The sequence below is a fragment of the Bos grunniens genome, chromosome 16, assembly GCF_055505025.1.
Source record: "Bos grunniens cultivar Pamir isolate PY7600 chromosome 16, Bosgru_T2T1.0, whole genome shotgun sequence".
Classification (NCBI taxonomy): domain Eukaryota; kingdom Metazoa; phylum Chordata; class Mammalia; order Artiodactyla; family Bovidae; genus Bos; species Bos grunniens.
Window position 1 is genome coordinate 25,848,082 of NC_141180.1, and position 24,847 is coordinate 25,872,928.

General features: G+C 39.9%; 1 protein-coding gene and 1 pseudogene across 3 annotated transcripts; one reads left to right on the top strand and one right to left on the bottom strand.

The window, feature by feature from the left end:
• Nucleotides 1-252: 252 nt before the first annotated feature.
• Nucleotides 253-24,520, top strand: CENPL (centromere protein L). Of its 3 annotated transcripts, XM_086343727.1 has the most exons (6): nucleotides 253-727; nucleotides 1,664-1,707; nucleotides 10,215-10,391; nucleotides 18,604-18,855; nucleotides 22,166-22,708; nucleotides 23,921-24,520. In XM_086343727.1, exons 3-6 carry the CDS (start codon nucleotides 10,218-10,220, stop codon nucleotides 23,990-23,992), a joined length of 1,041 nt encoding a protein of 346 aa, XP_086199853.1. In that variant the 5' UTR covers nucleotides 253-727; nucleotides 1,664-1,707; nucleotides 10,215-10,217; the 3' UTR covers nucleotides 23,993-24,520. The 3 variants fall into 3 exon arrangements, with proteins under 3 accessions (XP_086199853.1, XP_086199852.1, XP_086199854.1); XM_086343726.1 differs by lacking the exon at nucleotides 1,664-1,707; XM_086343728.1 differs by lacking the exons at nucleotides 1,664-1,707; nucleotides 22,166-22,708.
• LOC147356357 (small ribosomal subunit protein uS10 pseudogene) lies at nucleotides 12,676-13,269 on the bottom strand (annotated as a pseudogene).
• Nucleotides 24,521-24,847: the final 327 nt, after the last annotated feature.

Consider the following 24,847-nt stretch of genomic DNA (forward strand, 5'->3'; position numbering starts at 1 on the left):
AACCAAAATTACGGTAGAAGGAGTCAACCAATCAGAGCGCGGGGGAGGAGGCAGGGTGTCGTCGCAGCCATATTTACTACGGGAGGAAATTGGAAGGAATGCTTAACGCCGGTAAAAAAGGAAGAGAGAGAAGGGAAGTAGACGGTTAGATCGTTCCCATGCCCTCAGTTAAAATGGCGACCGTAGTTGCTTCATTAGCTTCACAGACTTGGTATCGGCACCGCGGAGACGTCCTGCGTCCGGCCGCAGAGCGAGTCGGGAAACGATTTTAAACGGAAGAGGTGGCTGAACGCCAATTTGCCGCTTCTCAAAGGCGGGATTTCCGAGCTAGCGTTGGCCTCTGAGGGCTCAAGTGGAGAGGGGCGAGGTGGGACACACTGTCCCTTGCCCTTTCCCTCCGCGGGCTGAAGCTGACTCCTTATGAGCGAGGGTCGCGGAGCTGGTGGTTGAGGCAGCGGATATATCCCTTCGGCTTGAGGTGCCAGGCTGGGCTGGCGTCTTTGGGAGCGGAGGTCTTTCTGGGCTCGTTTGCGTCCGTCTTGAAGCGTCTTGTGGTGGAGCTTGAGGGAATTTGGGAGGGCCAGGGGTTCTTCTGGACTTTCTCTTTGCTGTCATTTTGGCGGCTTTTTTACCTCGAGGGATTGCAGTTTTGATGGAGTTTTGGATCCCGGCTTGAAGAATGATTCGTGAAGGGAATGGGTGACAGCGTCATCACGGCATTTTATTGGTAAGATACTTTGTTATTGGTTCAGCCATAGCAGTAAACTTTGTGTTTTGCCCTGTCGTGTGGTCGTTACCTTTACAATACTTGGCTGCTCAAGTGCGTTTCACAGGACCTGCTTAGCTCTGGGCTAAGCATTTGTTGCAGGGTAAAGCCAATTCTGATTCCGTGTTGAAACTGTTTCTTTGACTTGCTTTTAGTTGCTTTTGTTATTGTAGTACATAGTGGCCTGCCTGAGAATTCTGCACCTCTGCCTGACTGTTATTAAAGTGCCTTGGTTTAGAACCCTGCCCGCCTGTAGATGACAGGAAGGAAGAAATTAGTACATCCCCTGCCTAAGGCTTGTTCTTCTAGGAGATACTTTCAAGATTAATGGCCTTTTTACTTTGTTTCCTCACCTCCTCCCATCTCTCATCTATAAAAGAACTGGCATCTAGCGCCGGATAAGATGGTTATTTTGAGATGTTAGTCTACCATCTTCTTGGTCAACTGGCTTTCCGAATACAGTCATAAAATAAAGAAAATTTATTTTCTTTATTGGAAAATAATTGGCTTCCCTGAACACCTCATCTCTGAATCATTGACCTGTCTTGTGAGCAGAGGGAGCTTGGATTTGGTAATACATTGGTGTTATTGGGCGATTGGACTTAGGTGTTGGTGGCAAGGTACAAAGGTGATTTAAGTAAGGGTCCATTTCTTCACAGACTTAACCACAGGGAAAAAAAGACCTTTCTTCACCCCCTTCTCCTACCATTTACACATGCATAAAACATTTTGCATTCAACCTTAGAGGGCTGTTAGATTTTGGGAAGACCGTTTGTCCATGGATCTTGGGGTAATAACTAAAGCAGTAAAGAGTGAACCCAAATAGGGTCAGATACTATGATCAGATAAGGTGGTGCCTTGAAGCCCAGACAGAGAGTTCTGACTCCATTTATTTAGGTGTGTGGGAATTGTTACGGGATCTCAAGCAAGGTAATGACAAGGTAAGAGAGGTGTCTATGGAAAAACTAGTCTTGGGTTGGGAAAAGGGTTGGGTTGGGGAAAGGGGCTTGAGTTGGAAATAAGTGGCTAAAATTAAGAATGGAAGTGAAGGTGATTTGAGAGGGCTAATAAATATATTTTTAAGGAATATATCACAATTTGATGGTACTTTGGATGTAAAACTTGAGTGAAGAGTAAAAGATGACTAAGGCGTATTTTAATAGGCAGGGAGAAAAATGAGAAGGAAGAGTTGGAATTGTTACCGAGAAACAGGGTAGTTGGAGAGGAAAGATTGGTCGGGAATAATGTTTAGCTTTGAACTTAATGAGTTCGAGGACACAGAAGTTCAGTGTTTTACAGGAAATTGGAAATGCAGGTGCAAAAGTATGGGACTAGAGGAGTCGTATATTGAATGAATGTTTCCTTATGGAGAACAAGTGATTTCAGAGTTTGGGGAGACACCAGCTGTTGCAACTGGAGGAAGCAAAGGAGTCAGCAAATGAATCAGAAGAAACTATAAGAAACAAGGAGGAGAAATAGTTGAGTGTTTGAAAAGAACAAGATAGCAGAAAGTTTAGAGGAATAAGGATGAGCAAACTTGATGACCCAATGATTGTCCATGATTTTCACAAAAACATTGTTGACAGTCTTCAAAGGGCCAGTGGTAATCTTCAAATTGCAGTGTCTTTGTAGTGATAGATACGTAAGAGATTGCTAAAGATATCTAGTAAAATATTTATTAGTAAATGGAGGCAATAGTTGTATACCACATTTCCAGGAAATTGGTCTCAAAAGGAATGAGATGAATAGGTTTTAAACAAATATGCTCAGCAGTGGAAGAAAAGTATCCTGTGGAGTAGAGATAAGAGATGATAGAGGTTTGAAATAAACATGGAAGATTGTGCCTAAGGGGGATGTGAAGGACTATGGAGATCGAGAATATCAGTTGATGGATTGACTTTAGAAAGCAAGTAAAAGGACCTCTTTCCTTATAGTTGGAAGGAAGAATGTTAGGAAAGTAAAGAATTGAATCAAAATATATTTTTAACCTCTTTAATTATCAGGCAGGGCAAAAATACTCATTGTTGAGTATGGAGTGAGAAAATAAAACAGATATAAATCATTTTCTGATCTTTAATGCATGGATTGGGCTATTTCACATTACTGTAGTATTAAATGCTTAAGGGAAATGTTTTCTCAAAACCAGTCCTTTAAGCTAGTAGTCTTTCTCTCACTTTTGTTGTTCAGTTGCTAAGCCTTGTCTGACTCTGCCACCCCGTGGACTACAGCATGCCAGCCTCCTCTGCCCTTCACTGTCTCCTGGAGTTTGCTCAGATTCACGTCCATTGTGTTAGTGATGCTATCTAACCATCTCATCCTCTGCCACCCCCTTCTCCTTTAGCCTTCAATCTTTCCCAGCATTGGGGTCTTTTCTGTTAAGTTGGCTCTTTGCATCAGGTGGCCAAAATATTGGAGCTTCAGCTTCAGTATCAGTTCTTCCAATGCATATTCAGGGTTGATTTGCCTTAGGGTTGACCCTTTTGATCTCCCTGCAGTTCAAGGGACTCTGAAAGTTGTCTCCAGCACCACAGATCGAAAACTGATTCTTTGGCACTCAGCCTTCTTTATGGTCCAACTCTCAATTCCGTACATTACTACTGAAAACATAGCTTTCACTAAACGGACTTTTGTTGGCCAAGTGATGTGTCTGCTTTTTAATACACTGTCTAAGTTTAATACACTTTGTCTAAAGAGCAAGTGTCTTTTAATTTCATGTTTGTAGTCACTGTCTGCAGTGGTTTGGAGTCCAAGAAATCTGTCACTGCTTTCACTTTTTTTAAAAATTTTATTTTATTTTTAAACTTTACAATATTGTATTGGTTTTGCCAAATATTGAAATGAATCCGCCACAGGTATACATGTGTTCCCCATCCTGAACCCTCCCCCCTCCTCCCTCCCTGTACCATCCCTCTGGGTTGTCCCAGTGCACCAGCCCCAAGCATCCAGTATCGTGCATTGAACCTGTACTGGCAACTCGTTTCATACATGATATTATACATGTTTCAATGTCATTCTCCCAAATCATCCCATCCTCTCCCTCTCCCACAGAGTCCATAAGACTGTTCTATACATCAGTGTCTCTTTTGCTGTCTCGTATACAGGGTTATTGTTACCATCTTTCTAAATTCCATATATATGCATTAGTATACTGTATTGGTGTTTTTCTTTCTGGCTTACTTCACTCTGTATAATAGGCTCCAGTTTCATCCACCTCATTAGAACTGATTCAAATGTATTCTTTTTAATGGCTGAGTAATACTCCATTGTGTATATGTACCACAGCTTTCTTATCTATTCATCTGATGATGGACATCTAGGTTGCTTCCATGTCCTGGCTATTATAAACAGTGCTGTGATGAACATTGGGGTACACATGTCTCTTTGAATTCTGGTTTCCTCAGTGTGTATGCCCAGCAGTGGGATTGCTGGATCATAAGGCAGTTCTATTTCCAGTTTTTTAAGGAATCTCCACACTGTTCTCCATAGTGGCTGTACTAGTTTGCATTCCCACCAACAGTGTAAGAGGGTTCCCTTTTCTCCACACCCTCTCCAACTGCTTTCATTTTTTACCCTTCTATTTGCCATGAAGTGATGGGACCAGATACCATGATCTTAGTTTTTTGAATGTTGAGTTTTAAGCCAGCTTTTTTCACTCTGTTCTTTCACCCTCATTAAGAGACTTTTTAGTTCCCTTTCACTTTTTGCCATTAGAGTGGTATCATCTGCATATCTGAGATTGTTGATATTTCTCCAGGTAATCTTGATTCCAGCTTGGTATTCATCCAATCTCGCATTTCCCATGATGTACTCTGCATAGAATTTAAATAAGCAAGGTGACAATAAACAGCCTTGTTGTACTCCTTTCCCAATTTTTAACCCATCCTTTGTTCCATGTCTTGTTCTGATTGTTGCTTCTTGACCCACATACAGGTTTCTCAGGAGACAGGTAAGGTGGTCTTGTGTTCCCATCTTTTTAAGAATTTTCCACAGTTTGTTGTGATCCACACAAAGGCTTTAGCATAGTCAGTGATACAGAAGTAGATGTTTTTCTGGAATTCCCTTGCTTTCTCTGTGATCCAGTGAATGTTGGCAATTTGATTTCTTGTTCCTCTGCCTTCATGTACTGTTGAAACTTAGCTTGAAGGATTTTGACATCATCTTACTAGCATGTGAAATGAGTGCAATTGTATGGTAGTTTGAACATTCTTTGGCATTGCCCTTCTTTAGGATTAGAATGAAAACTGACCTTTTCCAGTCCTATGGCCACTGCTGAGTTTTCCAAATTTGCTGACATATTGAGTGCAGCACTGTAAAAGCATCATTTTTAAGGATTTGAAATAGCTCAGATGGAATTCCATCACTTCCTCTAGCTTTGTTTGTAGTAATGCTTCCTAAGGCCCGCATGACTTCACACTGCAGGATGTCTGGCTCTAGGTGAGTTAACACACCATTGTGGTTATCCAGGATCATTAAGACCTTTTTTGTATAGTTCTTCTGTGTTTTCTGGCCACCACCTCTTAATCTCTTCTGCTTCTGTTAGGTCCTTGCTGTTTCTGTGCTTTATCATTCCCATCCTTATGTGAAATGTTCCCTTGGTATCTCCAGTTTTCTCTTACCTAGATAGACTTTAATGATTTTTTGGAATTTATAGCATTTCTCTTTTAAGAGGAGTCAAATTTAGTTAGGCTTATTTTGTCTTGAAATTGATGCCTACTGAAAAGTGGCATGAAACAAGGAGGTAAGAGCACCTACTCTGGTGTTAAGACTGTCTGCATTTAAATTCTGGCTTTTGCATCTTTAACTGCATGACTGTGGCAAGTTACTTGATTTCTTTGTCTTTGCATCTGTCAGCTGGGAATATATAACTCACCTCATAGGATTGTTAAAGGGTTTAGGAAAGTACCTGGCACATGATGAATACTCAATAAATGTTAGAAATTATTCCAAATAACAAATTTGAAAAAGAAAACATTCTCTGTAAGTGATATTGATTGAAATTCCTTTTTGAATAGAATTCTGTGCAAATTTAAAGCTAGATTGCTTTGCAGTAGCTGCTATTTAAATTGTATGGTATATAATCTTGCTCTGGGCATTATCACTCAGGAGCTTTGAGAACTATGTATTTAATTATGTATGGAGTTTTGTGCAAGATAATAGAGTGTGTCATACTTTGACCTAATGAAGTTTAAATATAGTAATAAAAACTCCTGTGAAAAAAATTTTAAAAGGGTAACTATGCCAATTGTAGTTTAGTTGCTAAGAGTCCAACTCTTGTGGCCCCATGGACTGTAGGACACCAGGCTCCATGGGATTATCCAGGCAAGAATACTGGAGTATGGTGCCGTGCCCACCTCATGGGATTTCCTGACACTCATCTCTTGTATTAGTGGGTGGATTCTTTACCAGTAGCCACCGGGGAAGCACAACTGTGCCAGTACTTGGAAATAATTTTTATAACTTTTAAATCATCAGTTCAGTTCAGTTCAAACCCTCAGTCGTGTCCGACTCTTTGCGACCCCATGAATCGCAGCACGCCAGGCCTCCCTGTCCATCACCAACTCCCAGAGTTCACCCAAACTCATGTCCATTGAGTCGGTGATGCCATCCAGCCATCTCATCCTCTGTTGTCTCCTTCTCCTCCTGCCCCCAAGCCCTCCCAGCATCAGAGTCTTTTCCAATGAGTCAACTCTTCGCATGAGGTGGCTGAAGTATTGGAGTTTCAGCTTTAGCATCATTCCTTCCAAAGAAATCCCAGGACTGATCTCCTTTAGAATGGACTGGTTGGATCTCCTTGTAGTCCAGGGGAGTCTCAAGAGTCTTCTCCAACACCACAGTCAAAAGCATCAGTTCTTCAGCACTCAGCTTTCTTTATAGTCCAACTCTCACATCCATACATGACCACTGGAAAAACCATAGCCTTGACTAGACATACCTTTGTTGGCAAAGCAATCTCTCTGCTTTTTAATATGCTATCTAGGTTGGTCATAACTTTCCTTCCAAAGAGTAAGTGTCTTTTCATTTCATGGCTGCAATCACCATCTGCAGTGATTTTGGAGCCCCCCAAAATAAAGTATGACACTGTTTCCACTGTTTTCCCATCTATTTCCCATGAAGTGATGGGGCCAGATGCCATGATCTTTGTTTTCTGAATGTTGAGCTTTAAGCCAACTTTTTCCCTCTCCTCTTTCACTTTCATCAAGAGGCTCTTTAATTCTTCTTCACTTTCTGCCATAAGGGTGGTGTCATCTGCATATCTGAGGTTATTGGTATTTCTCCCAGCAGTCTTGATTCCAGCTTGTGCTTCATCCAGCCCAGCGTTTCTCATGACGTACTCTGCATATAAGTTAAATAAGCAGGGTGACGATATCTAGCCTTGACGTACTCCTTTTCCTATTTGGAACCAGTCTGTAGTTCCATGTCCAGTTCTAACTGTTGCTTTCTGACCTGCAAACAGGTTTCTCAAGAGGCAGGTCAGGTGGTCTGGTATTCCATCTCTTTCAGAATTTTCCACAGTTTATTGTGATCCACACAGTCAAAGGCTTTGGCATAGTCAATAAAGCAGAAATAGATGTTCTTCTGGAACTCTCTTGCTTTTTCCATGATCCAGCGGATGTTGGCAATTTGATCTCTGGTTCCTCTGCCTTTTCTAAATCCAGCTTGAACATCTGGAAGTTTGTGGTTCATTTATTGCTGAAGCCTGGCTTGGAGAATTTTGAGCATTATTTTACTAGCGTGTGAGATGAGTGCAATTGTGCGGTAGTCTGAGCATTCTTTGGCATTGCCTTTCTTTGGGATTGGAATGAAAACTGACCTTTTCCAGTCCTGAGGCCACTGCTGAGTTTTCCAAATTTGCTGGCATATTGAGTGCAGCACTTTCACAGCATCATCTTCTAGGATTTGAAATAGCTCAGCTGGAATTCCATCAACTCCACTAGCTTTGTTTATAGTGATGCTTTCTAAGGCCCACTTGACTTCATATTCCAGGATGTCTGGCTCTAGGTGAGTGATCACGCCATCGTGATTATTTTGGTCATGAAGATCTTTTTTGTACAGTTCTTCTGTGTATTCTTGCCACCTCTTCTTAGTATCTTCTGCTTCTGTTAGGTCCATACCATTTCTGTCCTTCGGAGAAGGCAATGGCACCCCACTCTAGTACTCTTGCCTGGAAAGTCCCATGGACGGAGGAACCTGGTAGGTTGCAGTCCATGGGGTCGCTAAGAGTTGGACATGACTTGAGCGGCTTCACTTTCACTTTTCACTTTCATGCACTGGAGACGGAAATGGCAACCCACTCCAGTGTTCTTGCCTGGAGAATCCCAGGGGCGGGGGAGCCTGGTGGGCTGCCGTCTGTGGGGTCACACAGAGTCTGACACAACTGAAATGACTTAGAAGCAGCATTTGTGTCCTTTATCAAGCCCATCTTTGCATGAAATGTTCCCTTGGTATCTTTAATTTTCTTGAAGAGATCTCTAGTCTTTCCCATTCTGTTGTTTTCCTCTATTTCTTTGCATTGATCGCCGAGGAAGGCTTTCTTATCTCTCCTTGCTATTCTTTGGAACTCTGCATTCAGATACTTATATCTTTCCTTTTCTCCTTTGCTTTTCGATTCTCTTATTTTCACAGCTGTTTGTAAGGCCTCCCCAGACAGCCATTTTGCCTTTTTGCATTTCTTTTCCATGGGGATGGTCTTGATCCCTGTCTTCTGTACAATGTCATGAACCTCCGTCCATAGTTCATCAGGCACTCTGTCTATCAGATCTAGGCCCTTAAGTCTATTTCTCACTTCCACTGTATAATCATAAGGAATTTGATTTAGGTTATACCTGAATGGTCTAGTGGTTTTCCCTACTTTCTTCAATTTAAGTCTGAATTTGGCAATAAGGAGTTCATGATCTGAGCCACAGTCAGCTCCTGGTCTTGTTTTTGCTGACTGTATAGAGCTTCTCCATCTTTGAGTGCAAAGAATATAATCAGTCTGATTTCGGTGTTGACCATTTGGTGATGTCCATGTGTAGAGTCTTCTCTTGTGTTTTAGATCATAACTCCTTTCAATTTCGGGGTTCTATGAAATACTTCTGTTCAGTTAAACCAATACTTCCTTAACAGAGTATTCAGCATTATAGTAGGGTAATTATACAAGATAAATATAAAGAGCACAGTTTCAAAGTAGTTTAGTCTTACCGGGAAAAGAGGAAATACACACCAAAAAAATAATATAAGGAAGTATGAATTTGGGCCAAAATTAGTGGTATAGACTAGGTGATCAAAGAGAGCTATATGGGCTGGTTTAGTCACTAAGTCATGTCTAACTCACTGTGACCCCAAGGACTGTAGCCCACCAGGCTTCTCTGTCCATGGGATTTCCCAGGAAAGAGTACTAGACTGGTTTGCCATTTCCTTGTCCAGAGGGTCTTCCTGATCCAGGGATCGAACCTGTGTCTCCTGCATTGGCAAATGGATTCTTGACCGCTGAGCCACTGGGGATGGGCTAATGTATTATTAATCTCCAAAGACTTTGTAGAATATTCTTGAGGGATTTTGTTAGAGTCATCTAGAGGGCTTTGGGGCTTTTTCAAAATATTTACCCCTGAGACCTCATTCTATACGCATATGTACACTGCTTCTGGGAATGAGCCACTGATACAGACACAGAAGTGTGTAACATAGGTCTTCTGGGGGGTGGGAAATGGTTAATAAAACCATGCTGTTTGAAAGGAGATTAAATTCAAACATAGTCTTAATGGAGATGGAATGGAAAAAGAACACTTGAGATAGGGAATATAGTTGATAGGCAGACACATGAAGATGAGAATGTGTTTATGTCTAGGAGAAGGGTAAGAACAAGCTGCATTATGAAATAAAGAGTACCCAGCAGAAGAGGAGACTTTATCTCACCACTGTAAAGTGTTTGTACAGGGGACTAATAATAAAGTGTCATTTCTTTTTGTTTGTTTTGTTTTTTCTTTGTTTTAAAAGTGCCATTTCCGAAAAATGGATTGCCCTCAGATATGGAACGCTCGGTTGTGGTAATAAGCCCTGGTTAAGGAAGTAGCTTTGGGAATGAATGGGGAAACTGAGGGAAAAAACGCAAAAGAATATGCTTAATGACTGTATGTTAAAAAGTAGAAATGGGAGACTACGTAAATAAATTTAAATTAACTTAGAAAGTTGACAGGAATTTGAAAATGGACCAGCTAGCTTTTAGAAGGAGGAGAATGGAAGGTGAATTTAGTTTTGAACATACTGTGTTTGAGGTATCAGTAAGATGTTCATGAAGATAGCCTGTTAGCCAATGAGAAATACAAGATTTGGTTACAAAGCCAAAACTTGAGGCAAAGAGAGGGAGAGAGAAAGAATTCCTTTATAGGAGGGAGAAGAATCAGTGAAACTACAAGCATGAATTAACGTCTTAGTGTTTGGAATTCTGGTTTTATTTCTTTTTATGCAGACCATGGATTCTTATGATGCACCGGAATTGACTCCTAGACAAGACGCCTCCTCAAGGCTTAAAGATTTCTTTGTAGGCGCCACCCCTCTGCAGAAACGATTAGAATCAGTCAGGAAGCAGACTTCATTTATCCCAACTCCACCACGAAGGAAAATCCCCCAGGGTTCACAACTGCAGGTATGTTTTTTGTGTTCCTTGGTATTCCCAGTAACTGAGAATGTGAGCAAAACGTTTAAAAATTTTGTTACTATTTATTATATATATATTATAAATATTTGTAACTAAAAGATACTTTTAGTATCTTCTTACTCCCACAAGTAATGAATGAGAAATGGTTAAAACAATTATTTGTACTATCGGTGCCATATGTTTTTTAACTTCCTTTAATTTGGAATGTTTCCACAATATTTCTCTCTTATGATACTGACAGTTTTGAAGAATATGTTTCCTCCTCTTCCTTTTTTAAATAGAATGTCCTTCATTTTGTATTGGAGTGGGTGGCCAGGCCCTCTTCCAGGGGATCTTCCCAGTCCAGGGATAGAACCCAGGTCTCCCGCATTGTAGGCGGATTGTTTACTGTCTGCGCCACCAGGGAAGCAATACAAAATGAGGAATATTGTAGTTGTCTGATGTTTTCTCAAGATTAGACTAAAGTTAGGTATCACTAACTGGAATATCGTATAGGTGCTGTTGTGTCCTTTTTGGGGGGATAACACCTGATAGCACATAGGTGATGTTAATTTTGATCACACTGTTAGAAAGTGTTGCCCCGAAATTATTGTTTTATTTCCCCTGCAACTAAGAAGCAGTCTGTGGGGAGACACTTTAAGATAATACATATATCTGGTGCCTTGTCAAAATTTCACCTTAAACTTAACATCCCTTATCCATTGATGTTTTTTGCCTGATCCTATTTTTAAAAATTAGTTTTTATTTGTGTTTTAATTTTTTCAGTCTTACTGGTTTTCTTCTTAAACTTAGTATTTATTGGAGTATAAATTGGAGTATAAAGTTGCTTTACAACATTGTGTTAGTTTCTGTTGTATAGCAAAGTGAATCGGCTATATATATATACGTATGTCCCCTTTTTGTTGGATTTCCTTCCCATTTAGAGCACTGAGTAGAGTTGCGTAATTCCATCTTTATCATAATGGTTGCAAAATAATGATTTTCCATCTCTATTTGCTCCGTATTTTCCAGCTAGCTTTTGGCATTATATTTTAGGCCCTTCTCATTTCTATTCCATTTGTTTATCCATTTATCAGTATGGATTCATTAAATCTTGTTTATTTATTATTTTAAATTTATTTTATGTTTTTGTTGGGGTATAATTACAATGTTGTTAGTTTCTGCTGTACAACAAAGTAAATCAGCTATATGTGTGTATATATATGTATCAGCTATATGTGTGAATCAGCTATATGTGTGTGTATATACATGTATCTCCACTCCCTCTCGGAGAAGGCGATGGCACCCCACTCCAGTACTCTTGCCTGGAAAATCCCATGGACGGAAGAGCCTGGTAGGCTGCATGCAGTCCATGGAGTCGCTGAGAGTTGGACACGACTGAGTGACTTCACTTTCACTTTTCACTTCCATGCACTGGAGAAAGAAATGGCAACCCACTCCAGTATTCTTGCCTGGAGAATCCCAGGGATGGGGGAGCCTGGTGGCTGCCGTCTATGGGGTTGCACAGAGTCGGACATGACTGAAGTGACCTAGCAGCCACTCCCTCTTGGACCTCTCCCCACCCCATCCCACCCATCTAGGTCACCACAGAGCACTGAGCTCAGCTCCCTGTGCTACACAGTAGGTTCCTACTAGGTATCTCTTTTATACATGGTAGTGCATATACATCAGTCCCAGTCTCCCAGTTCATCTCAGCTCCCCCTCCCCGCCATGTCCACATGTCCTTTCCCTACATCTGCATCTCTATTCCTGCCCTGCATATAGCATCTGTACCATTTTTCTAGATTCCATATATATTCGTTAATATACGATATATTTTTTCCCTTCTGATTTACTTTAGTCTGATTTACTTCAGTCTGTATGACAGACGCTAGGTCCATCCATGTCTCTACAGATGACTTGATTTCATTCTTTTTTATGGCTGAATAATATTCCATTGCATGTATGTACTACATCTTTATTCATTTGTCAGTGGACATTTAGGTTGCTTCCATGTCCTGACTATTATAAACTGTGCTGCATTGAACATTGGGTCTTTTTGAATTATGGTTTTCTCAGGATATATGCCCAGAAGTGGGATTGCTAGGTCATATGGTAGTTCTGTTTTTAGTTTTTTTAAGGAATCTCCATACTGTTCTGCATAGTGGTTGTATCAATTTACATTCCCACCAATAGTGCAGGAGAGTTCCCTTTTCTCCACATCCTCTCCAGCATTTATGTATTTATTTATTTATTTTTAACAACTGATTATCAGTTTACTAAAAAGTTTGATTTAGGCGTCAGCAGTGGTGACTTCCACCTCGACTCTTGGCTCAATACTGACAGAAGTGATCTGCTTGACAATCTCACAGGGACTGTGCAGGTCAGTGAGTCATTTTTGGATCCTCATCTGGAACTGATCCCAATTCTTAGAACCTTCACCACAAGGAGTTTTCCTTGTAGTTATTCTCAGAGTCACGGTAGGCATCTGAAGAGGTCCTTTCACTTCGAGAGTCTTTTCCTTCACGCCTCTGATCAGGTAGGCACATTCCTTCTCTAGAGACTTGAGGCTGTGACTGGTGAGGGTAATCCTAATCTGGTGAATGGCCACCTCTGGCTCCACAGGAATCTTGCTGGTGCCTTTAAAGGCCATGGCTGTGATGTGGCTTCCTAACCTACTTGTTTGTCCACAAGAGCACAGTGATGAATCATGAGCAGGGGCAGGTGGCAAGGGCTCTGCTGCAGTGGCAACCATCAGAGATCAGATCAGATCAGATCAGTCGCTCAGTCGTGTCTGACTCTTTGCCACCCCATGAATCGCAGCACGCCAGGCCTCCCTGTCCATCACCAGCTCCCAGAGTTCATTGAGACTCATGTCCATCAAGTCAGTGATGCCATCCAGCCATCTCATCCTCTGTCGTCCCCTTCTCCTCCTGCCCCCAATCCCTCCCAGCATCAGAGTCTTTTCCAGTGAGTCAACTGTTCGCATGAGGTGGCCAAAGTACTGGAGTTTCAGCTTTAGCATCATTCTTTCCAAAGAAATCCCAGGGCTGATCTGCTTCAGAATGGACTGGTTGGATCTCCTTGCAGTCCAAGGGACTCTCAAGAGTCTTCTCCAACACCACAGTTCAAAAGCATCGATTCTTCTGCGATCAGCCTTCTTCACAGTCCAACTCTCACATCCATACATGACCACTGGAAAAACCATAGCCTTGACTAGATGGACCTTTGTTGGCAAAGTAATGTCTCTGCTTTTGAATATGCCATCTAGGTTGGTCATAACTTTCCTTCCAAGGAGCAAGCGTCTTTTAATTTCATGGCTGAAGTCACCATCTGCAGTGATTTTGGAGCCCCAAACATAAAGTGTGACACTGTTTCCACTGTTTCCCCATCTATTTCCCATGAAGTGATGGGACCGGATGCCGTGATCTTCGTTTTCTAAATGTTGAGCTTTAAGCCCACTTTTTCACTCTCCTCTTTCACTTTCATCAAGAGGCTTTTTAGTTCCTCTTCACTTTCTGCCATAAGGGTGGTGTCATCTGCATATCTGAGGTTACTGATACTTCCCGGCAATCTTGATTCTAGCTTGTGTTTCTTCCGGTCCAGCGTTTCTCATAATGTACTCTGCATATAAGTTAAATAAACAGGGTGACAATATACAGCCTTGACGAACTCCTTTTCCTATTTGGAACCAGTCTGTTGTTCCATGTCCAGTTCTAACTGTTGCTTCCTGACCTGCATACAGGCTTCTCAAGACGCACTCAGGTCAGGTGGTCTGGTATTCCCATCTCTTTCAGAATTTTCCACAGTTTATTGTGATCCACACAGTCAAAGGCTTTGGCATAATCAATAAAGCAGAAATAGATGTTTTTCTGGAACTCTCTCGCTTTTTCCATGATCCAGCGGATGTTGGCAATTTGATCTCTGGTTCCTCTGCCTTTTCTAAAACCAGCTTGAACATCAGGAAGTTCACGGTTCACATATTGCTGAAGCCTGGCTTGGAGAATTTTGAGCATTACTTTACTAGCATGTGAGATGAGTGCAATTATGCGGTAGTTTGAGCATTCTTTGGCAGTGCCTTTCTTTGGGATTGGAATGAAAACAGACCTTTTCCAGTCCTGTGGCCACTGCTGAGTTTTCCAAATTTGCTGGCATATTGAGTGCAGCACTTTCACAGCATCACCTTCCAGGATTTGAAATAGCTCAACTGGAATTCCATCAACTCCACTAGCTTTGTTCGTAGTGATGCTTTCTAAGGCCCACTTGACTTCACATTCCAGGATATCTGGTTCTAGGTCAGTGATCACACCACCGTGATCATCTGGGTCTTGAAGATCTTTTTTGTACAGTTCTTCTGTGTATTCTTGCCACCTCTTCTTAATATCTTCTGCTTCTGTTAGGTCCATACCATTTCTGTCCTTTATCAAGCCCATCTTTGCATGAAATGTTCTTTTGGTATCTCTGATTTTCTTGAAGAGATCTGTAGTCTTTCCCATTCTGTTGTTTTCCTCTATTTGTTTGCATTGATTGCTGAAGAAGGCTTTCTTATCTCTTCTTGCTATTCTTTGGAACTGCATTCAGATGTTTATATCTTTCCTTTTCTCCTTTGCTTTTCACTTCTCTTCTTTTCACAGCTATTTGTAAGGCCTCCCCAGACAGCCATTTTGCTTTTTTGCATTTCTTTTCCATGGGGATGGTCTTGATCCCTGTCTCCTGTACAGTATCACAAACCTCATTCCATAGTTCATCAGGCACTCTGTCTATCAGATCTAGGCCCTTAAATCTATTTCTCACTTCCACTGTATAATCATAAGGGATTTGATTTAGGTCATACCTGAATGGTCTAGTGGTTTTCCCTACTTTCTTCAATTTCAGTCTGAATTTGACAATAAAGAGTTCATGGTCTGAGCCATAGTCAGCTCCTAGTCTTGTTTTTGCTGACTGTATAGAGCTTCTCCATCTTTGGCTGCAAAGAATATAATCAATCTGATTTTGGTGTTGACCATCTGGTGATGTCCATGTATAGAGTCTTCTCTTGTGTTGTTGGAAGAGGGTGTTTGTTATGACCAGTGCATTTTCTTGGCAAAACTCTACTAGTCTTTGCCCTGCTTCATTCCGTATTCCAAGGCCAAATTTGCCTGTTACTCCAGGTGTTTCTTGACTTCCTACTTTTGCATTCCAGTCCCCTATAATGAAAAGGACATCTTTTTTGGGTGTTAATTCTAAAAGGTCTTGTAGGTCTTCATAGAACCATTCAACTTCAGCTTCTTCAGTGTTACTGGTTGGGGCATAGACTTGGATTACTGTGATATTGAATGGTTTGCCTTGGAAACGAACAGAGATCATTCTGTCATTTTTGAGATTGCATCCAAGTACTGCATTTCGGACTCTTTTGTGGACCATGATGGCTACTCCATTTCTTCTGAGGGATTCCTACCCGCAGTAGTAGATATAATGGTCATCTGAGTTAAATTCACCCATTCCAGTCCATTTCAGTTCACTGATTCCTAGAATGTCGACATTCACTCTTGCCATCTCTTGTTTGACCACTTCCAGTTTGCCTTGATTCATGGACCTGACATTCCAGGTTCCTATGCAATATTGCTCTTTACAGCATCGGACCTTGCTTCTATCACCAGTCACATCCACAGCTGGGTATTCTTTTTGCTTTGTCTCCATCCCTTCATTCTTTCTGGAGTTATTTCTCCACTGATCTCCAGTAGCATATTGGGCACTTACTGACCTGAGGAGTTTCTCTTTCAGTATCCTATCATTTTGCCTTTTCATACTGTTCATGGGATTCTCAAGGCAAGAATACTGAAGTGGTTTGCCATTCCCTTCTCCAGTGGACCACATTCTGTCAGATCTCTCCACCATGACCTGCCCATCTTGGGTTGCCCCACGGGCCTGGCTTAGTTTGACTGAGTTAGACAAGGCTGTGGTCCTAGTGTGATTAGATTGACTAGTTTTCTGTGAGTATGGTTTCAGTGTGTTTGCCCTCTGATGCCCTCTTACAACACCTACCATCTTACTTGGGTTTCTCTTACCTTGGGCGTGGGGTATCTCTTCATGGCTGCTCCAGCAAAGCGCAGCCATTGCTCCTTACCTTGGACAAGGGGTATCTCCTCACCGCCGCCCTTCCTGACCTTCAACGTGGGATAGCTCCCCTAGGCCCTCCTGTGCCCATGCAGCCACGGCTCCTTGGACATGGGGTTGGTCCTCCTGGCAGTGGCAACCATGTCTTCCTCAAAGAGTCAACATGTGATACTTAGATATTTTTTTGATGATGACTCTTCTGACCAGTGTGAGGTGATACCTCATCGTAGTTTTGTTCTGCATTTCTCTAATAATTAGTGATACTGAGCATCTTTTCAAGTGTCTCTTGGCCATCTGTATATCTTCTTTGGAGAAATGTCTATTTAGGTCTTCTGCCCATTTTTGATTGGGTTGTTTTTTATTTTAATATTGAGCTTCATGAACTGTTTGTATATTTTGGAGATTAATCCCATGTCAGTTGCTTTGTTTGTAAATATTTTCTCCTGTTCTGAGGGTTGTCTTTTTGTCTCATTTATGGTTGTCTTTGCTATGCAAAAGCTTTTTAAGTTTAATTAGGTCCCATTTATTTTTGTTTTTATTTTGATTATTCCAGGAGGTGGATCAAAAAAGATTTTGATATGATTTATGTCAGAGAGTTCTTGCTGTATTTTCCCCTTTGTGATTGGTCTTACATTTAGGTCTTTAATCCATTTTGAGTTTATTTTTGTGTATGGTGTTAGGGAGTATTCTGATTTCATTCTTATGAATTCCTGTGTTTTTTTTTTAATTTTTCTAATTCCTTACTAAATTATTTTGGTTTTTATATTGTCCCAGATTTGTCTAGTGGCAATATGCTGTTTTGATCATTCATTAAAAAACCCTAAACCTTGTATATAACATTCATAATTTTTAATTTTATTGAAGCATGAAATAAAGCCCTAGTGGATACAAGTTTGATGGATGCTTCTGAGTCACTTAGCAAGAAGTCTGACCAAGTCACCCACGCCTTCCTTATAACTTTGTTTTCTTTTCTCTGTTGTAGGTCTAGTATCTTTTGGAATATGGGAAAATTTTTGCTTCTTTATGAAAACTTCCTTAAAAATTCCTAGTCCTGGTAATGAAAGTGATAGCTTTTAACCAGAAAACAGAGATTGTATATAAATTCAAGAATAGAATGCCTGGTTCAGTGTTTCCTTTTTTCTGTGTGATACAAATAATTTTGCCAAATCTTTTTTTGGTTGCACCAAATGGGCTTGTGGGATCGTAGTTCCCTAACCAGAGGTTGAACCTGGGCCCCTGCAGTGAGAGCACCAAGTCCTAACCATTGGACTGCCAGGGAATCCCCCCCCAGCCTTTTTTTGCCCCAAATCTTTTGAAGTGATAAGAAAAAAGTTTTATGACTTTTCCGTGAGTACTTCAGTCAGGACAAATATTTTTGTCAAGTGGAAAACTGTGTTGAAAGTTCTAAAAGAGGTGGAACTGTGAGACTATATCAGGAAGTATGGATTCTATAGAAAATTTCAACTCAGGATAAAACTAGAAGCTTATATGGGGGTGTATGTGAAGACCCTCAACAATGCCCTAGGGCCAATAGAAATGAACTATTTTGTTTTTAATGGTACCTGTGATTCCAAAAATATGGACAAGTACATAATGTCACATAATAAATGTTGTGGCGGGGTGGGGGTGGGGGGAGGCGGGAAACATGTTCAGGAGATACAGAGTGACAAAGTTGGAATGGATGCAGGTGCTGCTTTAGATAGGGTGCCCTCTTGAGTGACGTTCGGGCAGAGAAAGGGAAGGACCATGTCCTGTAAACACTCTGGGAAGAACATCAAAAAGGGAAGGCACAGCAGATGCAAAAGTCTGTTCAAAGATCTTCAAAGAGTCCTACAAACTCAGTTTGACTGGAATGCGAAGATCAGGTATCCAATAATAGATCTGTATTAAATACTTAAAATACTGTGATTAAGTTCTTAGTTTCCAAATTCTTTTATTTTATTTATTTATTTATTTATTTATGATTGCACAAGCACAGGGGCTTAGTTGCTCTGTGGCATGTGGAATCTTCCCAGACTGAACTGGTGTCCACTGTGTTGCAAGGCAGATTCTCAGCCACTGGGCCACCAGGGAAGCGCCTGATGTTTCCTTATTCTCTGACTTCTTTTGTCTTGATTTTTTTTAGGAAGATGTTGATCCTCAAAAGTTTGCATTCCTTCTGCATAAACAATGGACTTTATATAGTTTAACTCCCTTATATAAATTCTCCTATACTAATTTCAAAGAGTACTCTAAACTTCTGAATGCATTTATTGCTGCTGAAAAGCAGAAAGGACTTGCTGTGGAAGTGGGAGATGACTTCAACATCGAAGTGGTTTTCTCTACTCTCATGGGAGTGAAAGGAACACAAAGAGATCCTGAAGCATTTCTTGTCCAGGTATATTGTAAAAGTCATACTTGCTTCCTAGGAGAAAGGAATGTGCATTGTTTTGGTTTAGAAATTGTACTATATTCTTACTGTTTTTAAAATTCTCAAGTGTGTGATTTATAACCTATGTTATATCTTGTTTGATCAAATTACAGCAATTAGATTTTTCCTTTTACAATATAACCCTGTTTCTTTTAATAAAACTTAAATATTTAAGTACAAACAAAGTTAAAAACCACAGGATAACAGTTTGGTATACGTCTGTTTGGCAGTAGACAATCTGAATAGACCTAGGTCTAGTAAAGAAATGGAGTCAATAATTAATAACCTTCCAAAACAGAAAGCAACAGGTCTGGATGGGTTCATTGGTGAATTCCACCCAACATTTAGAGAAGAGGTTATACCAGTTTCCTACAAGCTTTTTCAGAGGCTAGAAGCAGAGGGAATACTTCCTAAGGGGAAGGCCAGTATTACCCTAATACCAAAACTAGGCAAAGACATTGTAAGAAAACTGCAGACTCCATCATGAACCTAGATATGTCTGTTTGGCTATTTGTATCTATTAAAATCGTGGTCATATTGTCCATATTTTTGCAGTATGATTATGGCTTCTTTTTAAACTAATAATCTGCACTGTAACTAGTTAACTCATGTCATTTTGAGTAACTAAATGTAAATTTTGCATTTTGGTAAATTTATCTGTATATTTCTATGGTTTTTACTGGGATTAAAATCCTAGAAGTAGATATATCATGCCAAATTACTCTTAAAAATGTAACATTTTACATTTCTTCCTATATGTAGTGTATAAAAGTAGTATGACTATCCTTTGTTTTATTAAGAAGCCAGATTTATTTTATTATTTATGCCTGCTACTTCTGTTTCTGCTGAGTTAACTCATTTTAGTCATTGGTAAGTTCTGAAACAGTTGAAATTTTGTTTGTTCGATAAGGGGTCAGCAAACTATGACCTGAAGCCCAGATATAGCCTGCAGCTTGGCTTTGTAAGTTATGTTTTCTTGAAATAGATCCCCATTCATTTGTTTCTGTAGTCTATGGCTGCTTTTGTGTTACAACAGCAGAATTGAGTAGTTGCTACAGAGACCATATGGCTTGCAAAGCCTAAAGTATTTACTTTCTATCTGACCCTCATGGTATTGGCAAGGTTTTCAGGATTATTGGGATTAGGTTCAGGTGCATATAACAGAAAGTCTAAATAACAGTGATGATAGAGGTTTAGTTATTTTGCAAAAAAGTGTCCAGAGGTAAGCTTTTCAAGGCTGATAAATGCTTCATGAAATTATTAATAATCTAAGCTCCTTCTGTCTTCTCTATCATCCTTGGTCCGTGGCTTCCATGCTTATGGTCTCATTGTAATCTAAATTGGCTCCTGGAGTTCTAAATATTATATGTAAGTTCAAGGCAAGGAGGAGGAGGAGGATGGGAAGGGCAGACAGGTTGCCTGCCACTGAGTAAATTTTGAATGAGACTTGCTGAGAGCCAATAGTAACTTCTCTTTACATCCCAGTTGGAAGGGAGACTAGAAATTTTTTTTAGTAGGTACTTTGCCAGCCCAAGTAAAATCTCTGTATTATTGTGGAAGGAAAAATAGATACTGGGTAGATAATTAGCAGTCTGTCATGTAAAGCAGTTGAGGCCTTAATAAGTTATATGGTTTGCATGTTATCAGGCAAGCAAATATTCTTGTGAGAAATATAAATGACCTCTTGAATTCCTAGTGTAGTATCCTAATAGTTTTCAAATTAAATCTATTTCTTGACAGAGTTATAGGACTTTTAGATTATGAAAATATGATAGACATACTATATCTGGGCTTTAAATGTATTTGAAAGTCTCTTATAACTTTTTGAACAAGGAGGAGAGTGGTCAAAGTAATTGTTTACATGATTGTCTCTAAAGGGATATATAATATAGGGCTGTGAACTTTACGTTGTCCTGGTTGAACTTAAATTAAAACTTCTATAACTGTCTGGAAGGTATGTTTGTTATATAATTTGAAGATTTGACATTTGAGGGGTTAGTCAATCTACTGGAAAATATAATCAAGATTCTAGAAGATCTGAATGGATTGGCACAGTGGGTCAAATTGAAAGAGATTAAATTTTTAATAGGTATACGTTTATTGCCTTAGTATAAGTTGTGGGGGGTGGGGGATTTACTTATTAACAATGAAAATGAGTATGTAGGGCTAATTTATGTAACGTTTTCAACTAAAAACCAGAAAACTACTGCAATCTAAGGTAGATTAGTAGGAGTATAATATAGGTTAAAGGTGTTAACAGTCCTGTAATCAGATGTTTTTGAAGTAATTACGTTCACTTACGAATGACTCCTGTGCCAAAGGTTTTCAGAGAAGTGTGTCCAAACAGTGTGAGAACTTGAACGTATGTCATAGGAAGAATGGTTGAAGAAACTGGAGATATTGACCTTGGCAGCATATGATAGAGACCATCAAATATTTGCCGGGCTTTTTCTGTAGAAGAGAGATTAGATCAGATTTGATCTATATGCATGTAAGGAAAAAAGTAGGACCAGTGATTGGAAACTATGGGATCTAACACACAAAAGAGCATTTTAAGTGGATAGACAGAGCTGCCTTAGGAAATAGTGGCATCTTTCCCAGTGGAATAATTCCAGCACGTTGGATCTGGTGAACTTTTTACTTTACAGTCCCTTCTCAGGTTGAGATTTTTTTTTTCGGGATACTGTACCTGATTATACCTTATTGGTATTCTTATTTTGCATTTGATTGCACCAAGATCTTGCCATATACTTTGTCCTAATCAGAGTATTAGGAGAAAGGTCAATTAACTTGAATAAACCCTAATAATGATTAAGGAGACAATTCTTTGTGTGGTTTTTGGCAGGTAATATTAATTCAACATATCTTCTTATTTTTAAATGTACTATATTAATTAACGCTGAGACGATGTAATTTAGGAGTAAATGTACTTTTGTTTTTTATTTTATTTATTTTTGGCTACATTGCTGTATGAGGATCTTTGTTACTATGTGAAGGCCTTCTCTAATTTTGGCGAGTGGGGTTATTCTGTAGTTGGCAGTGTGAGGGCTTTTCATTTTGTGGCTTCTCTTGTTGCAGAGCATGGGCTCTGGGGCACAGGTCCAGTGGTTGTGGCTTGTGGGATTAGTTGCCCCAAGGCATGTGAAATCTACCCTGGCCAGGGATCCAACCCCTGTCCTGTGCATTGGCAGGCGGATTCTTAACCACTGGACCACCAGGGAAGTCCAGAATAAATGTACTTTGGAATTTAATGAACCTGTTTGATTTTCCTTCATAGATTCTGTCCAAATCTCAATTGCCATCTGAGCACAAAGAAGGCAAAGTGTTGTGGACTGGTTGGTTCTGCTGTGTATTTGGAGACAGTCTTCTGGAGACTGTTTCAGAAGATTTCACCTGTCTACCCTTATTCCTTGTAAATGGTGCAGAGACTAATACAGCTATAATTGGAACCTGGTTTCAGAAAACTTTTGACTGTTACTTCCGTCCCTTAGCAATCAATGCATTTAACCTTTCCTGGATGGCTGCTATGTGGACTGCATGCAAAATGGACCATTATATGGCCACTACTGAATTTCTTTGGTCTGTACCCTGTAGCCCTCATAGTCTGGACATTTCTTACGCCATACATCCAGAAGATGCAAAAGCTTTATGGGACAGTGTTCACAAAACACCTGGGGAAGTTACCCAGGAGGAAGTTGACTTGTTCATGGACTGCCTGTATTCACATTTCCATAGGCATTTCAAAATTCATTTATCAGCCACAAGATTGGTTCGTGTTTCAACATCTGTAGCTTCAGCACATACTGATGGAAAAATAAAGGTTAGTTTGAACAAATCTAGTTATTTTTCCTTATTTTTGCATAGTTTTCAGAATGCATAGCAATAATATTTTCCACGATGAAGGAATACTTTGAAATACTTAGAATTCAATTTCATGAAGTCCTTATATATATTTTAAATTTTACTTCCATATGCTCACATTCTATTAATAAGTATATTTTCAAACTGTTTTATATAGTGTGTTTGTATCCATCTGTGGATATGAGGGTGGCCCTGTTTTATCTGGACTATTCTAAGAACCTCTCTTAATGATGTAAGAGAGTAATTGTGGTTCCTAGGTTCAAATAATGCCAGATGATAGCTAACATTTGTCAAGCACTAACCATGCCAAGCATTAGTAAGCATTTTTATACATATTGTCCCATTTAGTTTTCACAACAACCTGCTTGCATAGGTCGTAAAGAGGAAATTGTGGCACAGAAGATAAATAGGCTCCCTAAGGATCACACAGCTAATAAGTGGAGTTGAAATTTAAACCCAGGCATCTGACTCAAAGACTTATATATTTTTAACTGCAACACTGTACTGCCTCTCAGAAGTTTGAAATTAATGTGTTAACTAAGTTTCTGCCTCTGGTTTGTTTCTACAAAACATTTTTGGTGTTGTGTATAACTTTGAGAGGTGGCCCTAGTGGTAAAGAACCTGCCTGCCAAGGTCGGAGACATAAGAGACGTGGGTTCAATCTCTAGGTCAGGAATATCCCCTGGAGGAGGACATGGCAACCCACTCTACTATTCTTGCCTGGAAAACCCCATGGACAGAGGAACCTGGCGGACTACAGTCCATCAGGTTGCAAAGAGTCAGACACGGCTGAAGCGTCTTAGCACGCACGTACATACTTTTCAGAAGGAAGCTATGAAACTTTTTCTAGAAAGTAGAGATATATACGTCCAAGGGGTTCATAGATACCCTTCCCCTACCCCCTCTCTTTAAGCAGGTAGGTAGCTAATCAGTGGAAGCCAGGATAAATAAGAACCTTAATCTAATTCCTTCTAAGCACCATTGACTAATAGTTGCAAATTTATTAAAGTCAGGCATCTTTATTAAGTAGTCTTGTTTGGCTTAGAATAACAATTCCTATTCATAGCTTAGCTTATAGATACGGAATTTAAAATAAGTCTGGAATATTTATCAGATATCAAACTATATTATAATTAATTGTATTTTAATTTAAATGTCTTTTTTTCCCCAGATTTTGTGTCCTAAATACCTTATTGGAGTGCTGGCGTATTTGACAGAACTGGCGGTTTTTCAAATTGAGTGAGGTCTTATGGGGACTATAAGTTATGGATTAAATATCTTTTTCTCACTGACTGACTGCTTAATTGCCAAACTGAGAGGGACTACAGGAGAAATGGGCATCTATCCATCTGTTTTCCTCACAGTGCCTTGGAGTTACCCAGATGAAAGCCAAGAAGGATCTAGAAGAACCAAGAAGGTGGTAGTGGATGAACCACAGCCAGGTGCCTGTGTAACAGTCATGATCGTCTGGGATTCTAGTCTCTAGACTATGTGGAGTTCATTTTTTGGCCATCTTAATACTGGATACTTCTGGTTTGCATCTTTAAAACCTTTAATCCCTATTTTTAAGCATTTTAGACTTGCATTCAGAGAGATTTTCTGTCTTCTACAGACATTTTCCTAGCATCGTTTTGCTGTAGACAACCGGCAATCAAAATCCTCTCCAAAGAAACTAAAGTTGCTGTCCTTTTTAAGCCACTAATATGCTTCTGTTTTTAACTGTTTAATTCTTATTGCAATGTTGAATTAAATATTCACTTTTAAAATGAAATCTTGTGTTTATCAGTGTCTTGATGACGAACCTTTATTTAATGTCCCAGGAATGGGAAGTTATAGGCTTTTTCTCTGTAAAGGTTACACAATGGCTATTGTGGAATCATACAAATCAGAGAGTTGAAAGACAGCTGTGAGTCTCTGTTGAGGGCAAGGATTATTTTATGTAACTTTCATGTCCTTAGTTTTGTTTTAGCACAATGCTTACTAAATATCTGTAGATGAAGTGAATTTATTTTAATCTACTCTTCCATTTTACAGATGAACACTGCAAAATAGTGCAACATAGACTTGCATAAGATGTTATGTCTAAAACTGCTTTTTA

What these genes read in the sequence shown, in the direction of transcription:
- CENPL (XM_086343727.1), top strand. Translation starts at nt 10,218, where the DNA reads ATGGATTCTTATGATGCACCGGAATTGACTCCTAGACAAGACGCCTCC. An exon ending in CCCAGGGTTCACAACTGCAG is followed by an intron (nt 10,392 to 18,603) that starts GTATGTTTTTTG and finishes GATTTTTTTTAG; the next exon opens with GAAGATGTTGATCCTCAAAA. An exon ending in CTGAAGCATTTCTTGTCCAG is followed by an intron (nt 18,856 to 22,165) that starts GTATATTGTAAA and finishes TTTCCTTCATAG; the next exon opens with ATTCTGTCCAAATCTCAATT.